The sequence below is a fragment of the Melanotaenia boesemani genome, chromosome 19 (genome assembly GCF_017639745.1).
Source record: "Melanotaenia boesemani isolate fMelBoe1 chromosome 19, fMelBoe1.pri, whole genome shotgun sequence".
Taxonomy (NCBI): Eukaryota; Metazoa; Chordata; class Actinopteri; order Atheriniformes; family Melanotaeniidae; genus Melanotaenia; species Melanotaenia boesemani.
Window position 1 is genome coordinate 17,857,271 of NC_055700.1, and position 17,962 is coordinate 17,875,232.

General features: G+C 37.5%; 2 protein-coding genes across 2 annotated transcripts; both read right to left on the bottom strand.

Moving 5' to 3' along the window:
* Positions 1-558: 558 nt before the first annotated feature.
* snrpd3l (small nuclear ribonucleoprotein D3 polypeptide, like) lies at positions 559-4,873 on the bottom strand. The gene is made up of 4 exons (XM_041970939.1): positions 4,765-4,873; positions 3,855-3,994; positions 1,073-1,265; positions 559-757 (listed from the first exon to the last, which is right to left on the bottom strand). The coding sequence occupies exons 2-4, from the start codon at positions 3,978-3,980 to the stop codon at positions 693-695; spliced, it is 384 nt and encodes a 127-aa protein (XP_041826873.1). The 5' UTR covers positions 3,981-3,994; positions 4,765-4,873; the 3' UTR covers positions 559-692.
* Positions 4,874-7,157: 2,284 nt separating this feature from the next.
* LOC121630556 (adenosine receptor A2b-like) lies at positions 7,158-16,226 on the bottom strand. The gene is made up of 6 exons (XM_041970908.1): positions 16,102-16,226; positions 15,368-15,438; positions 12,122-12,673; positions 11,843-11,974; positions 9,614-9,717; positions 7,158-8,634 (listed from the first exon to the last, which is right to left on the bottom strand). The coding sequence occupies exons 3-6, from the start codon at positions 12,319-12,321 to the stop codon at positions 7,670-7,672; spliced, it is 1,401 nt and encodes a 466-aa protein (XP_041826842.1). The 5' UTR covers positions 12,322-12,673; positions 15,368-15,438; positions 16,102-16,226; the 3' UTR covers positions 7,158-7,669.
* Positions 16,227-17,962: the final 1,736 nt, after the last annotated feature.

Sequence of the window (17,962 nt, forward strand, 5' to 3'; positions counted from 1 at the left end):
CTGGTGGTGCGCAGCAGAAATGCACCTTGAAAAACAAAAATAGCTCCGCGTTTAACAGGTACCCTTAAATACTCAGATCCAATATCCCACACCCTGTGAATTCTAATTTCAAAGAGCAAGCTCCACAAATATTATTCCTTAAGTTTAACATGACACTATGACTTAACACTGCCAAATTTTCAGTTTTAGTCTCCTTGGCAAACCAGAAAAAAAGATTCAAGTCTCAATTATCCCATTATACCCCACAAAATGAAATGCCATTACGTAATTTTATATGCATTTTCTTGATATTTGTTTTTAGTGATAGTGAATATTTAAGGAGGCCAAATCACTGAAAGACACTTTCAGATGTCAACCTTTGGGATGTACAGATTTTAAATGCACAAGTTATTTCCCAATAATATGCTGAAGACCTATGAAGCCCAAGCTGTTTTGAACTGGCAGGATGCTACAAACTGAGGCAATGAAGTGTAGACATACAGAAACTGTATATTTGATTGCAAGGAATACAGAGTGTCCAAGAATATTTAAGCTGAGTCAAGGCAAAGACAAGAAAGATCAAAGTGAAATATGTTTATTAAAAGAAAAAAAAAATATAAGAAAAAGAAATCAAAGCACAGGATTGCAAACAATACAGAAGTTACTCAAAATCCAATGATGACAGAATTATAAAACAAAGTCTGAACAGTAAGTTATCGCCTCTTCTGGAAAATGTTGCCTCTTCCAATTCCACCTCGACCTCGTCCTCTCGCAGCCACTGTGGAAAAGACAACATAACACAGGCAGTTTCACACCTGGTTCAACTGAGACAGGAATCTCACCATTTGAGAGAAAATATCAAATCAAATTATTGTAATATGTTGTAGAATTGCCACACAGGAATATACTACAGACTGATAATACAATAATATACAAAAGGCAATGATGTAAAACATCTTTGATGGGTACATCTCAAATCCCCTGTAGGAAAATGACAACATGTACTCAGCGCTGCTAAAGGTCCAGATTAGATTAATAAATTCTCTGTATCGTTTTAAAACGTGGGCAGACAGTCTAAACACTTCCAACTCACCTTGTGCTTTAAGAATAGCTGCCTTGCCCCTTCCTGCACCAGATCCCTGGTTCTTGTTCTTCATACTCTTTAACATAGGAGCATTCTTTAACATATCAGGCAAGATCAGAAAACGGATCTTGCTGCCACGGATGTAGACTTGCTCCAACTGTGCAACTCGCCCATCACGGTAAGTCACTGTGATATTCGACATCTGTGGGGGACAGAAAAATCCTGAGTAAAACATATTTTAGAGAAAAACAAATAAAATAAACTTCTAGGCAGTTGCATCTTTTATGGCCAATGCTGGTCTAGTACAGATTTGCTTACTTTAAGCTGTTTTTACATGGGATGAAGTAAGAGATCCATTTCCAAACTCATCCATACCAACATGTTACAAGACAGTCTGTGTGAACAGACAGGTGCAGTGCAAAGTCAGCCATGCAATTTATGTGCTGTGTTACATGTTAAACTTCTGTCCAGAGCTTTGTTGAGACACTGAGGTGTCAAGTCAGAGATAATTTGGCTGATAATGATGCAATGTCTTGTCAAATGTGGGTGACTCACCCCAATAAAACTGCCAGATGCTCTACAGAAGGATCAGCTACCTAAAGTATGTTATATTGTGAGTCTCCCCAGCAGGTTGTCACATAATTCCCTGTTCAGCCTAAAGTAGAACTGGAAGCTGTCACTGTCATTGTGCAGGTGTAATGCCTGAAAGTAAAATCTAAAATCCTGTCTTGTCCTGAGGATGTTTTGAATTAGCACCCTCTTAGCTACTGCTCATCTCCTTTCCCTCCCAATCAGTAAAGCTAAGACTTTCCCCTGATAGCTTGACAGTTGCAGTCTGAAGCTGGAAAAACGAGATACCCTCCAAATATAATTTCTGTGGCTTCACAACTGGCACTGAACATTGACACCATTTTACACATGTGCACCCTTGTTGCTATACATAAGATGTTTTTCTTTTCCTGAAGCACCTTGGTGTCCCATGTGAAAGTATAAACGTGGGACTGAATGTACCTCAGATCACAGATACAGACACAGGATACAGCCCAGGAGTCAAAATGACTGCAATTCTAGCTTTTCAAACAGCATTAACAGTGCTGGTTCAGTGCTTCTTGTGCTACGGCCAGGTCTAAGCTGGTTATTTAAAGAACCAACAAAGAACTAGTTTAATATTCTACAGGCAGAGAGCCATGTCATTACACCACTTTAAACATTTTCCCCCAGTACATGTATGAGTTCACTCAATTTCCAGATTTGATTATTTCAAGTCTAATGGAAATATTTGTGTTTGGAAGGCTTCTCCAGGCATGACAAACATCCCACCAACAAAGTAGCTTAAGTTTACAAGCTATTCATCAGTGTTTCTACTCTATCGTATGTGAAGTCCAGCATAGGTCTAGGTTGCAGCTGGATCTCTTAACCAATCAGTTTTCAAATTCCACTCAGCTTCTGATTGGTTCATAATGTGTCTAGTTGAGAGCAAAGCTGTGTTCCTTTCATAATAGCAGAGTAACTCATCATGCCGTTAATCCAAATTACTACAAGTTATTAAAATGCCTTCTTTTTTTTTTTACCCTTGTAAAAACTGCACATTGCAGATCCGGCACAGTGCCAGAATACTTTAAGCCCTAAATTTATACATTTCAAGAGCAATCTATGAACGCCATTCAATGATGTTAATGTCAGCCTGTACGCGTTTTGTGAATTCATGTAAAAATGGTTACTGTAAAACCATTTGATGCAGTGCACTGGGCAGCATCAACACATGTTACAGGTGATACAATAATAATAATAATAATAATAATAAATGAAAAATAGTTCACACTAAATTTGACAGCTGCTTTGATTTTAAATCCATGGTGTAAAGTAGCAGCAGTTTTTCAGGGCTGGATTAGTCGTGTATGAAATGTAGATTTATGAGATACTTTCAGCACAACTTGCCAATCCTAATTATGCATACATGTAGGGTAACCCACTTATAATTATTAGCACCTTTCACAAACCTTTTCAAGCTAGGACCGATGCATATCAGTTTGTTGCACATCAGTGCAATTTGTGAAAGGGCAGCAGCAGAATGAGTGAGTTCAAAGCCCCCCCTCCCTAAAAAGCTTCTGAACTGGCATGGGAGGTTGGAACAGAGGTGAAACAGGCCCACCTAATATTAGCTTTCACGCATTAAACCAGCATGAGTGCGTAATGTGATGGTCAGTGATGTAAGCAACTAGCTTGCCATGGGATTTAAAAAAATATATGATTCCGCACTGAATCAAACGTACAGCCCTAACCCTAATATTTTATCACATGATCATTGTGTGTAATACTGTGTGCTACTTATGACATGAAGTATCAAATGCACATTATATAGGCTACAGTACATGCCAACTCCACCAACTTAACACCTCCTCTGATTTTTAATATGCTGTAACGATTTGTAAAAGGACAAACCAGCATAGGATCAGGCCAGCTTGTCTGATATGTTAAAGGGGCCCTTGGGTTTGTTTTTTTGTTGTTTGTTTGTTTGTTTCTGCATTTACCACGAATTGTCACATTTATGGCCTAGGTAATCCAGAACACTGCTCTACTCACTCAATGTAAGTAGTTTATTTAGCTACTAACAAAAGCCATGATACCTTAGAAAAACATATACACTACCGTTCAAAAGTTTGGGGTCACTTCCCTATTGAATACCATGGCAAAGTGACCCCAAACTTTTGAACGGTAGATGGCAAGGTAGTGGAAAATAGGCTGAAGTAGGAGTTTTGCTTTTGTTTTACTCATTTAGCGAAGAACTAACCTGGCAATTCATGTTGTCCTCGGCTTCGATCAGCTTGCCCCTGTACACCTCTCCAGTGTTGGTCTCACAGGTCACAATGTGACCTTCTGCCTCATGCAGGACCTTGATTGGTACGCCAATAGACATTTTTACCACTCTTCCTGTAAAACAGTATTATTCGATATATTACAATGTTCTGCTGCACAATAAGTTCTGTAATAGCAAAAATGATCTAACCCACTAATATACAAGATTACAAACATTCCAAGTAGTAAACTTTGATTTTTTTCTACCACAATACATTGTACTGTTAATGAAATAATCACATTTTCTTAATTAACTACAAGTCAACTACTAACTATCAGCTTTTAATGAGATAATGTGAGTCATATGATCACACAATGCATACGGTTCACAATGCAATACAAGGAGATACAGGGAGATCCCAACCATTGCATTTAATAGTCCTTAACTACTGTAGTTCTTATAAAATTATCAGAACATAGCAATAAAAATATCGCTTTTACCTAATAAAATACAAACTGGTCTTGGAACAGATGCAGTTAGGGATTTACTATTAACGATTTAATGCTAACCAAAGACATGTTAACAGCTAACTAAGCTAGCTGCATTAGCTAGCTGAGCTACAACACATTTCTTAACAAACGTTGCCCTGTGCAAACAAAGTAAGACCGTCTTCACGTGATATGCAACAAAAACTCTTACTTTGTTTAAATATCTGCTAAAACATTAATATCTTATTTATTTTCTAAAGTAAACCTCCGGCAAATGCGCGAAGCCATGTTGGAAAATGAATGAACTATCTTTAAAATAAAACAAAGGCACGAGACAATGTTTAGATCAAAATAAGTTTTTGTCGTTTAGCAGTTAATATATAGACTCTTCTTATTTTTTATTTATTCGTTTTTACCTAAATTCGGCGCTGAAAACGGTTTTTTTCCCTTTATTGTCTCTTCTTAATCGCCTCCGCAACGTGTATTTGACGCGGTACCGTCGTTTTTGAGCCTTTTTCCGGCTACCCACAATTCAACAAAGTGTTTCCGGTAGCGCAGTGCACTTTGGGATCTGTATTTTTTTGTTTTCTTTCTTTCTTTCTTTCTTTCTTTCTTTCTTTCTTTCTTTCTTTCTTTCTTTCTTTCTTTCTTTCTTTCTTTCTTTCTTTCTTTCCAATGTTCACATCTTGTATCTGTCATTACCAATGACCTATGGGAATGCTATCAGAATTCTCAAACAAACATTGATTAGGAGTTTGTTTCAAGTGCAGTATTGTCAATTTGCATTTTTTTCTGTACACAATATAATTTTGCATGTGTCATTGTGCCTCGACAAGTTGACGTTTATGACTTTACGGCATACTGTAAAGAAGCTGGGTTGTTTCCTCCCAGGACATGATGCCATGCCACTATGGCACCTTAAATTTGAATCACCCATAACCACACAATTTCCATCACCCTTATCTCATGCTTATCAAAACAGCAGAACACACACACACACACACACACACACACACACACACACACACACACACACACACACACACACACACACACACACACACACACACACACAACTTTTTAAAATGAAAAACTTTAATCCACTAGAATACCCCCGTACATGACCACAAAGTTTAACAAACAATTGATATCTTTTTTGTTTGTTTTTGTTTTCAATATACAGTAGGAATTATATACATGCTGTGTGTGTTTATTCCTGGAGACATGTCTCTAGAATTACTATAAGGCACATAAAATGCCTAATGCAGGTCTATCCCAAAATGGAAGGGCTTTATAATGAGGAAAGAGAAAGCATAATGGGATAATAAAAGTCATCCCCAAATGAACTTTCATTTGATTTCCATTGCACTAGGCTCATTGACTGGTGTCAGATGCCAGGCCACTGTGTAAACACCTCTCATCAATATGCACTTTATATGTGCGTGTGTTCATGTGTTATTGTGTATTTTCTTTTTATGCTCTTGATGTGTGCTAACCTGACTCTGAAAGTAGTTGTGTTGCAGGCATATGGAGTGGTATTTGCATAGAGCAAACAAGCCCTTTGTTTTGGGTAGTTGGTAACTGGCTTGTGTACATCTGTGCTTTTGATTTGTGTCTCTTGGATGTTGAACTGACAACGAACATGTGTTGCTTGGCAAATATCAAATCAATAATCACACCAGAAACATTGTTTTGTAGTTATCCAGCTCGTTGAGAAAGTATTTTAGATGTTTACTTGAGAGATGGTTTGCACTGTATGAATGTAGCGACATTTAATTATTGTATTCCTCATGCTTTTGCATATTATCCTAATCAGTACAACAACTGATCACGTGTCATTATTTTATAAGTTCTGTCTATTATATGCAGTGCCTAAAAAAACAAAATGAAATAGTTCTTTTTAATTGTGTTGATCATTTAAATAATAATAATAATTTTAAGTTTTAAAGGCTTTGAACACCAACTTTTGTTTGTTTGTGACTTTCCAAATCACAGTATCTTTCACATTAATGTGTTATGGGGAGAATTAGAAGACCTCTATTATTTAACTCTGTATTTAACATAATCTGTTCCTCTGTCCTGACTTATCTATCACAATCTATCACAAAAAAGAGCCCATAGCATGATGCTGTCATCACCATGCTTCACTGTGAGTGTGGTAAGAATGAAATGATGGTAACTGTCCAGTTTCCTCCACAGAAACTGTTGGAAAATATGGCCAAATAGTTTAATCTTCATTTCATGAGATGAGAAGATTTAGCTTCTCTTAATCTGAGCGGTACTCAAGTTCTTCTGTATAAATTCTCCATGCTCTGTGCATCTTAGTAAAGAATGGCTCCTCTATAAAAAGAATAGCAATTCTACTTTAAAATTGCTTGAGTGTTGCACCAGTGACTGTCCACTAAATGTTTCCCCCATTTACACAAACATACACCAGATTAGCTTCAGATACCATCGCCTTTGTTGATTACTTGTCTGGCTTAGACCATTCATACTTAATCAGTCAGTTTGGCAGGGAAAATAAATTTATTGATAGTTTCAAGCTTCTTCCGTTTCAGAATGATGGAGACTGTTGTGATCTCAAACATTTTAATGCTGTAGAGTTTTTCTGTATCGTTCTTCAGATGTGGTTTTAACTCTGGCACATACCATCAGCTGTCAGATGTTTTATAAACAGATGTGTTCCTTCTCTAACTTCGTCCAGTTAGTTAGACCTAAGTCAAACTGTTGAAGCATCATATGGACCACTGATAATAGCACAGTTCAATTCCAAGTGTTTTAACATTGGGTCTGATTATTTAAAATGGAATATTCCAGTCCTATATTTTTATTGCATCAACAAAATCCCCCCCAACAGTTAGTGTTTCTCACTTTCTCACTGTGGAGACTTACATGGATAAAAAAGAAAAAAAAAATTGGAATTGATTTAAACATGAGCTTAAAAGTTCACATAATCTGGAAAACTTGAATAAGTTTTGAAAACTCTTACTTGGCAATGTACATCAAAGAAATTAGTCAAGATTAAGGTGCACATTTTTCTTACTAAAAAAAGAGCATTAATCTCAAAGATGTCCCTACCAAACGTTGCAAGAAAACATAAACAGCGCATATTAAACGTCCACTTGCTTTGAGCAATATGCATGTTTGCTGTGCATCACATCTGACCTAGACCTGGTTTATGAGATCAAATATCAAACTAATATGACATAAAAAGCTGTTTTGCTAATTTGTTGAACCATTATCAGTCTTTTGTCATGTTATGTTTGCACAATGTGAGGTGTGTTTTGTTGGAGAAACATATTTAATACACAAACATCTTTGTCATGAGACTTCTCTAACATTTGTAGAGCAGGTACAATCAGTCTGTTTTGGGGAGAAGGCTTGAAGATTTACAAAAGCAGTGCAATTTCCCCTGCTGCTCAGCTCAAAAACATCCACTGCTTCTCCCATATACATGGCTGACTCTACTACACTGTGTGCAGAAAATGTCATGCCTGGCTGCTCCTGCACTGCTGACACAGTATCACTTTTTACTTGGTGTCCATTGGGTATGTGGCTGTTTGATGCAGCATCGAAATTTGATGCCCAGTGGCAAAATGTTTCATTAGTAGCTTTTTGTCCAGTTTGATCAGAGCTGGGGTTCGGGATGTAACTTTTTACCACTGTGCCATGTGATGAACAATCTTTACTAGTGTGGGAGGTCCGTCTGATGCTGTTAGAGCTCCCAACACCTCTGCTGTCAGTACTCCCAATCCCATTTCTCTGTCCCGGGATGTGCTGGTGCAAAATCCTTCTAAAAGTCTGTCTGAACTCCCGAATACGGTAGGCATAGATGAAGGGATTTACAACAGAGTTGGCATGGGAGAGAATGATAGCGATGTTCATCACCCAGATGTGCGGACGCTCACAGTCCTGGCACAGGTGGTTAAAACAATTGATGATATGCAGAGGAAGCCAGCAGAAAGCAAACAAACCCACGATGATGGCCAGTGATTTTGCAGCATGCACCTCCTTCTGCAGAATCGAACGAGAAGAGCCTGAAGACAGAGCTCTCTGTCCAGGAGCCGGTGTGTGTGCAACTTTGAGATTCATTAGTCGGAGTTGTCGCCGTGCTGCCATGAAGATATGGGCATAGATCCCCAGCATGACCAACAAAGGGACCAGCACACAGCCAAAGAAGTTGTAATAGACCATGTAGTCCAAGGTGACCACTTTCTCAAAAAAACACTGCGTCATGCCTTCAGGACAGCTGCTGTTCCTGGTGGCAATGATGGTAGAGTTCCAACCTGTACGACAGAAACAAAGTTGGTTTAACTCCAGTCTTGACTTTTGTTGTTGTTGTTGTTGTTTGTTTTTCTTGATTTTTTAAAAATTATTTCAACCAAGTAAATTTTACAGTACAGATAATAATTTCTATTATAATTTATTTAACAAGGGCTGGGGCCTAAAAAGCCACTCATTCACCTACATTAAAACACCGGACAGTACAGTAAAAAAAAAGAAAGAAAAAAAACACAACCATTATGTTATTGTCTTGAATGCCTATGAGTAAGGCTAAATATAATAATGCAACATTTTCCTTAAATCCATCACTCACTAAATAAATCTTCATTTATTATTTCAGGCACCTGGGAACCTATCAATAAACAACAACAAATTATCAAAACATGCTTACTCTCTAACACTTGCATAGGTGCAAAATATGTGCATGTGGGTATATACTCATTTACATGGCGATTAGTTAAACATTTCAGCATCTTCTGAAGCACAATTAGATTGACCACATGGGCAAAGCTACCATGGTTCCCAACATGGGTCCTGTTGGACAACTAACATGAAATATGTGCGTAAGTCAAAAAGGGCGACACAAACTGGGCCCATTTGGGTTGAACAAATTACTATGAAAACAGATCGGGTCCAGAAAGACACCAGTGAAATCCCACATCAGATAGACATGGGCAATTACATTTGAACAGTATGTTTCCCATGAATAATCCCACATGAATCCTGTTTTTCCAACTGATTTAATAACTACAAAGGGCTGACATACACATGTTGACTAGGTCTACTGAGTATGGCCAATAGAGACAAAATATCCTTTAAAGTAAATCCTGCCTATAAAGAAAAAGTGAACAGCAAACAAAACCATTTGATTCAAATGAAAAATGTATCATATTTGCAACATAACCATTTTTAGAGCTCTCTCAATTGGTTTTCTCTCCCAGAAATAACAACAGAGGCGCCACTGACCGAAATACATCTCACCTGTATTCCATCCAAACATCGGTGTCAGACCAATGCCAACTGAAAGGGCCCAGCACAATGCGATGATGCCCTTTGCCCTTGGCCCTGTCACCAGACTGTTGTACCTGTAAGGTTAAACACACTATAAAACACTGTAGGGCTAGATGCTTTATCTAATCTCTTTGTGACAGTATCCCTCAGAGGTAAAGTCAATATTTGCCAATTTACATGAGGACAAAATGGTTGTGAAGCCTAAACACAATATTTATTCAAAGAGCTAAAATTATATTACAATTGTCATATGATGTTTATTAAAAATTAAAAAAAAAAAAAGAAGAAAAAAAAAGAATCTAATTACCCTTACAGTTGTGGTCCTGTGTTCATTCATTGGTTTGTTGACTAAAGATGCCACAAACAGTGTGTCAGGTTTTAAAATACATCATGATTTTGTAAAGATTTGTTACAATAAGTAATAATTTGGATGCATACATGCAGGGCTTTACTTTGCAGAAGTACTGTAAGCTCTTCCACCCTGCCACATTTAAAAGCGGAGAAGTAGATAAACTGTGACATCCTGCTATTTGACATTTAATGACTCTGCACACAACTGCCTGAGTGTGCATACATATATTATGAAAGACATTTCCTTCCCAAACTGTAATCTACCAGAACATATCTTTTAAGCCTCTGACATGAACGCAGATGCTACTAGCAATTCAGTGAAATTGCCGAGGAAAATATTTATTTTTAAAGGATATTTTGTACTAAAACTGATTAAACAATGTAAAGACCTAAAAATGTAAATGTAATTAAAATGAAATTTTCTATCATTCTGTGTTTGAATGACTTTTAATTAAGTTGAGAATGTATCTTAATGGTTTTCTGTGCTTAGTGCATATTAGATATCTTAAATGGCTTAAAAAACTGAAACATAACACAAGCTCATCACTTTGTTGTGACCACCTGAGTCAGAAAATATGTTATTCAATAACCCTTCAGATTTGCAAATTCAGGCATCCCTACAGAGATGCAGGGATCGCAAACTCTGGTACTTGAGGGTCACTGTCCTGCAAGTTTTATATCTTTTCCTGCTCCAACATGCCTGCTTCTAATCAAATCGATCCCTTAGTTTGTCAAATCCTGCACAATGACCCATTCATTTGAGTCAGTTGTGTTTAAGCAAGGAAACATCTAAAACCTGCAGGACAGTGGCCCCTGAGGACCAGAAAATCATGAAGTTAGACCATGTGCAAAGCAGTAACCATAGGAAAACTGGCATCCAGGCTCAGAAGAAGATTTTGATTATATGTAAGCAATGGTTCAGTAACCATTTGTAAAATCCTGTAAGAATGTATCAACCACACCAGACAGCTTAGATTTCAATAGTTGTATCAAAGTATGAAAGGGGCAAAATAATGTATGCCTCCTTTTAAAAAACATACCTAAAACAACTAATAAGATTTCAACTGAGGAGAAACTTAAATGTAAGTTATACTACGTATGTTCTTCTCTACTTGTACAAGTTTTATTGATAGTGTCATATGTGTAATGTATGATGGAGATACCAAGTATGTATACATTCTGCTGGAGAAATAAAACCATTTGTAAGATTGATGACATTGTCTAAGATCATATGACTTAAAACCATTCCTGGGTTTTTAACTGGAATCCTGCATGGACAAGTTGGAAGCCCGTCACATATTATCAGGTTTAATTTAGACAGATTATTAGCCCATTGGTCTTTGGTGCCAGGTTTGTAGGACCAGTATCAGTGTACAAACACACAATAAAGCTGTTATGTAACCGCTTATGCAAATGCATCACCTGCTATGGCTTAATAGATGAAATACCCTTGCATGACAGGAGAAAAGAATGCAGCTGTTAATCAACTGTGGGTTTAGTTACACACATACACGCATGAACAATGAGTCATGTTGTACTATTTCTGTTGTTAAAACAAAAATATCTAAAATAGCGTTTAATTGATGTTAATCTTTATGGGGACTAAAGATCAAACTATTAGCTAGGTATTATGTGTAATTCAGTGTATTTTGCTACAACTCCACATACCTCTTCCTTCCTGTGCCATGAGTACCATGTTTGAAAGCAGCTTCATTTTCAATGCAAAAAAAAAAAAAAATGCCATACTACTAAAGCATAACTTTATTTCTTGATGAAGTCCATGAAAGATTTATTCTCATTATAGTCTGATTCACAAGTAAGAAGATGATTGGTCTTTTTTTCTCTCACCTGAGTGGGTTCTTGATAGCGATGTAGCGATCCACAGCGATTGCCAGCAGGCTGAAGATGGAGCTCTGAGTGAGCACAAGGACGAAGCAAGCGATGAACAGGCAGCCGTAAAAGTCAACACAGAAACCCACACTGATGATAGACAAACCGAAAATTACACAGATTAGAAAGACAGCCATCACAGCAAACATAACAAGTAATACATTGTGTTGGATCTTGAAATTTATCTGTGGAACAACATTAACCCCAGTCCTAAATGAAATAATAAGGAAATTGTACCTAATTGTGATGGCAAAAGGAATTGCTAGTAGCCCCACAGCAATATCAGCCACTGCCAGTGACACCACAAAGAAGTTGGTGATGCTTTGCAGGTTGGAGTTGAGGCAGACAGACCAGCAGACCAAGATGTTCCCAGCCACAGCCAGGAGAGCAATCACTAGCTCCAGGCCAATATAGACCACCTGGTGGCTCTTCAGCATGGTTGTTTTTTCCTCTTTTTTTGCTTTCTTTGTGCTTTCATCCCACACATTCAGCCTCTTGACTTGCTTCCAAAGAAATTAACCGCTTGCCAAACTGCATGGTGCTGCTTGAAAAAAACTGTTGATTGTGTCACAGGTTGAGAGACAAAGCAGGAAGTTCTCACCACAAGCATCACACGTGATGCCTGGTTTCACTTGAACCTTTTACCATAACAACCACTATTACAGGTTTGTTAGTCTTCCTCTTTGTCTCTGTAAAGGCCTTTATCTCTTTTGCCTTTACATCCGGAATCTTGGCCACACTCAGAAGTAGAACATGGAAGGTGGGATATTTGGGAGGTTTGTCCGATGGCTGCCAAAGTATAAGCAGTGGTGTGGAGAGAAAGATAGAAAGAGAACACAGCGTCAGTGGTTTTAGTCTGTATCAACAGATTGCAGCTTACCATGTGGACATACAGTACCCATGCACATATACGTAAGAGAAGCCATCTATCACTGGAAGACAAGGAGACAGGGCCAAAGCAGACAGTCTAACAATGGACCTTTTATTTCAGGAAAAGTTTCCCAAAACCCCTTCACTAATCATTCCCGCCACTGACACACTTCCCTCCAAAATCACTGATAATTACACAAAACAAACTGAGGAGTTGGGGCAGTTTTTTAGTGTAACGTTACTATCAGTGGAGCACTATGTTAAAGTATGCTAGGTTTTCAGGAGCTATTTTCCAAAAATTTCTCTGTGTTGTAAGCAGATTAGGGTTTATTACACAAAACTGGTACAAACTCAGACAGCTTCAGCAATGAGGGCCAAGCTTTTCCAGTTACTGAGGTAAAACAGCACAAAGAAGTGAGATGAACTCACAGACAGGTTCCCAGATCATGTCAGATAAGCTGCAGTGAAGAAGAGGATAATTGAGCATTATTATTTATTTTCTCCCGAACTGTTTGAAAACAGATCTGCCACAACAGAGCAGGAAAGAAGCAAAGTTGTAGTGGAGGTTTATGGGAAAATCTGCTTTGAATTGAAATGTTGAGCCAATAATTAAAAGAATTCTGTAGATCCTATTTTTTTTCTTTTTTTTATGATGAGTCTTTGTGGGATAAAACTTTTCAACATCAAATCTGAAATATAATCTGTAAGAATTGATATTAGTAGTTATTATGCAATAATATCATAATTCCATAAACTCTCAAATAAGGAAATGAAAATAAACCAGGCTAAAACATTCAGTCCCGGTTTTAATTAGAGCAGTTTTATGTCATGTTTCTCAAGACATTTGTGTTAGAATTGCACGTTAGATTTGGAAGCTGTCACTCAGTGAGATTAGATGGTTTGTCAACATCAATGGCAGGATACAGATTGTAAAAAAAAAAAAAAAAAAGATGGATCATAGTTGGCTGAGGGCTCAGATGCTGGGATATTTATGAGTCATCTGTATAATGCCCAGGCAGCAAGACCTTAACTGTATGTCATTTGGTGTTTGCTCTTTTTATATTTCCTACAATTGTCTACCAGAATAAAAAAACTGATATATATATATATATATATTTACCTGAATAGCAAGGAAATCTTTGCAAAACTTTACAGAAGATGAAGGAAGTGCAGCTATGTTGGTCAATGATAAATACAAGATATCCTGAGTCCTATATACAACCAACATACAACCTACAAAAAGTCTAAGAAACAGAAATAACAGGCTACAGTTCACACAAGTCAACATTCTGATAAGTAAAGAGCTGTAGACCAAAGTTCTGTGGACACATTTATCAATAGACTGAAAAAGGAAACCTTTTAGACATGGTGTAAGCATCAGTGTTATACAGTCACTGAAACTGTAACACTGGCATTTTCAGCAAAGACAACAAGAGACAACATACAGCCAGCACATCTAAACAGGTTTTCAAGTTACAGAGGACAAACAGCCTTGAATTCAGTCCCATGTTTCTGTTAGATTCACCCGTGAACAAGCAAGAAGCTACTGCTTCTTGCCACCAATGCACACCATGTCTGCAAGTTGAATATTTTAGGCTGTAAAATTATTATCAGTTGTTTTTGTCATTTGGAACCCCAAAACCTTCAAAACACACACGAGGAGGTCTTCAATGTCTCTAACACACTGTCCTGTTGTCCATATATTTATATTAAAAGCTGAGGTAGAAAACACAGAACCTAAGGATCACCTAATTCATTAAAAAAAATAAATAAATGCATTTGAAAATACTAGAGACCAAGCCAAAATACCAAAAATTACATTTTAAATCCTACAGGAAGATGGACATCAGTACACTACTGATTTTATCAGCTGAAAAAAAGAAGCTGATTTTTATTTGCTTTCAGTTTTTGTCAACTGAGGAACAGAGCACACTGTGTGGTAAGATTAAACATTAGTGACCACAGAAAGAGCTGTGCTAAGATCCTACACACTGTTTAAATTCAGAGATAGGGAATTCCCCATGAGTTATTTAAGAGTTACAGTATATCAAGCCACTGAAATATTAAAATGGATACTAAATTTACCCCTTTAATCATTTAGTTAAAATTGACGACTTACCTCTAAATATACATTTTAGCTTAGAAGTTCCCTGCTTATGTGGAATTTCCCGTGGAAGTCAAAGCTTGTGAATTATAATGAAAAAAATAATCTAATACCCTATTACTGAAACATCTGTCCTTATTCTGTTTGGTATAAACCTAGTAAAAAGTAAAAAGTTAAAAGAACAAAGAAAACAGACATGCCATTTCACACTCATGGGTGTTTTTGAACATTTTAACATGACTCATTAAATGACCCACTGTGGACCACATACAGTGTAACCCTGTTGCTCTACAAGCAGTAATCCTGATAGGCAGTCTATTGAACCAAAGTCCAACTTCTCCTCTATTGTTGTGCTATTTAAACATTCTCATAGGCCAAAGGAATTCAAAACCCTGGATTTATCCAGTTTGATTAAAAGCTGCAGTAAAAGACCTCATGAGGCAGCAATGGTTTCTGCTCCACACAAATCCTGCAGAGTTATAGTGCAAAAAGAATGATGAAGAACTTACAGTTTCTCTTCAGTGGAGCTCATAGCAAACAGCTATCACACAGTGGACCTTCTTAACCTTCTTCCAGCTGACTGCTTTGGCAGAAACATCCCCCATCAGTATAGGAACAGGGTCAGAAACAGCAGCAGAGGAAATGATAAGAAAATGCACATCCTGCTGGACAGGATCTGTCACTGCCATGTCAATCAAACATACCAGCTCAGCTCCACCAAAGTCCAAAGAAAACAAAAACTGGAGCTGTTGTTAAAGAAACACAGCTGTAATATTATTAGAATATGTATCACTAATGAGGAAGGTGCTGGCATATGGTGACCTCTTGATGGCATTGACCATTGAGAGAGGCTGCAAGATTAAAGACAATCGCTACAGAGCATCAGAAAGGTTTTCATGCTTTCATCAGCTCTACAAATCACAGCTTCACACACTGCTAAACTTATAACAGCCTAAAGTTTAATAAGCACATAGCTGGCTTATTCCTGGGTTAAGCTTATTATGGATTTTGTTTTTTAACTCAAATAAATTAATAATAAGTGTTAACCCCAATAAGGCATTTATTTCACCATTTCACCGCCAGAACAAGACTGCTACCATTTCCATCAGTTAAAGAATAACCTGTTAACCAAACACCTACTTTGAAAGAACAAAGAAAACTCTACGTTATGGGAACGCAATTAACTTTGCTTTCCCTAGTTATTAACAGTCTAAACTGGAAGAAACGTTTCATCCTTTCTTACCTTGAGTTAGGATGACAAAAGTAGTCTTTTTTAACCAAGTCGCGCTGCCTTTCCACCAGTTTACACTGAAATAAAACTGACAAGAATAAGATGAAAGTAAACGTGGTCGAACAAGTGGAATCAGAAAAGAAACAGGAAAAAGGCTGTGACACGGCGCCCACCGATCAAGATGCTGCGCACCGACACGAAGCAACAGGAAAACACGCAACCACGACACCCTGGTGAGGGGCTGTGTGTGTGTGTGTTTGTGTGTGTGTGTGCGCGTGCGTGCGTGTCTGTATATGTATTTCTTAATCTCGGGAGGACATTGGGTTGAAGCTACACGGTAGATACCCACTTCCTCTTTAAGTAATAAATAAGCATACACAAGCTCGGTAAAATGTCAAATGATAGGACAGATCAGGTTTGAAGTTTAGTCTGGGTGCGCGTGAGGATGCTAACTTAGCCTGATTTAAAGACTTAATAGAGCAAATGGTTTTATATATATATATATATATATATATATATATGTATACATATGTGTGTGTGTGTGTGTGTGAAGCTTTATTCATCCCCTAAAGGGGAAATTTCTTTGCCACCAAACATCTCCACGATGACAAAATAAAAACCATACATATTTATACTAAAAACATGGTTCCGTGCAAAAGGAGTTGTTTTGTGTTCATTAAAAAATCTGACAAATGCAGGAACAAAAGACCTTTTGAAACATTTAGTAGAACACTGAAGCATGACGTCTCCTTTTAAGACAATTAAAAACATCATGTAGAGGCTGATTTTCAAAACCAGAATTGTTTTAAATTTGGACCTCGTTCTTTTGTGCTAAAGTGAGGTCCAGAGAGTCAGGGGTGATGCCAGTCACAGCTCCAGCTTTTTTAATCAACTTGTTGATCTTGTTTGTGTCATCTACACAAATGCTGTTCCCTCATCCCAGCATAGCATAGAAAAAAACACTTCCTCAAATTCCCTGATTAAAACACATAAAGAAGGTTTAAAAGATCTGAATTTCCTCAAAAAGAGGAACCATGTCTGAGCCTACATGTAAACCACCTCCGTATTATTTCTAAAATTCAATTTATCATCCAAAACCACACTGAGGTACGTGTATGATTCATCCACCTCAGTTTGATGACCTTTAATGGAAGTTATGGAGGGATCCTCTTTCTCCCTTCTAAAATCAATAATAAGCTCTTTTGTCTTCTCAACATTCAATTTAAAAAAGTTTGTATCACACCAGCTTTCAAATGTTTCCACCTCTCTTTTGTAGGTGAGACCATCACCTCGGGTCAGCAGACCCACAAGTGCAGTATCGTCTAAGTACTTTTGCCGCACACAGGATGGATGATTGATCCTGTAATCAGGCGTGTGAAGAAATAATAAAAAAGGGAATAAAACAGTTCTCTGTGGAGCTGTGGAGCTCCTGTATTTGTATGTATATATATATATATATAAACCTAGTACAAAATGTGGTGGATTATTTCTTTTCTGTGCTTTTTGGCAACAAATCTTATACCCCTAAAAGCCTATTTCCCTTTTAAATGGTGCCACATTGTTAAGGAAAATGCATGTGTGGGATGAGTGGCAGTATCGAGAAGGCTATGTGGGTTGCGCCCATCAAACACTTGTTATATTTTCCTTGCCAGTGATTCCCAACCCTAGTCCTCAAGGCGCACTATCCTGGAGGTCTTAGACGTCTCCCTGCTACAAGACACTAGTGTTAATTTTATCAGTCATTTTTAAATTTAGTCTCAGTTTTAGTCCAGTTTCAATCGTACTTATTAGTTTTTATCACATTTAGTCAACCTCATCCCATTTTTATTTAGTCATGTTTTAGTCTACTGTAAGTCTATATGCACCAAAGCCT

Bases quoted from the DNA above. Each gene is read 5' to 3' on its own strand.
- snrpd3l (XM_041970939.1), bottom strand. From the start codon at position 3,980: ATGTCTATTGGCGTACCAATCAAGGTCCTGCATGAGGCAGAAGGTCAC. The intron at 1,266-3,854 runs GTTAGTTCTTCG...TGTCCCCCACAG, and splicing joins AGGACAACATGAATTGCCAG to ATGTCGAATATCACAGTGAC. The intron at 758-1,072 runs GTGAGTTGGAAG...TCTTTTCCACAG, and splicing joins AGCTATTCTTAAAGCACAAG to TGGCTGCGAGAGGACGAGGT.
- LOC121630556 (XM_041970908.1), bottom strand. From the start codon at position 12,321: ATGCTGAAGAGCCACCAGGTGGTCTATATTGGCCTGGAGCTAGTGATT. The intron at 11,975-12,121 runs GTACAATTTCCT...GTCTATCATCAG, and splicing joins CCTTTTGCCATCACAATTAG to TGTGGGTTTCTGTGTTGACT. The intron at 9,718-11,842 runs GTGAGAGAAAAA...TTAACCTTACAG, and splicing joins GCTATCAAGAACCCACTCAG to GTACAACAGTCTGGTGACAG.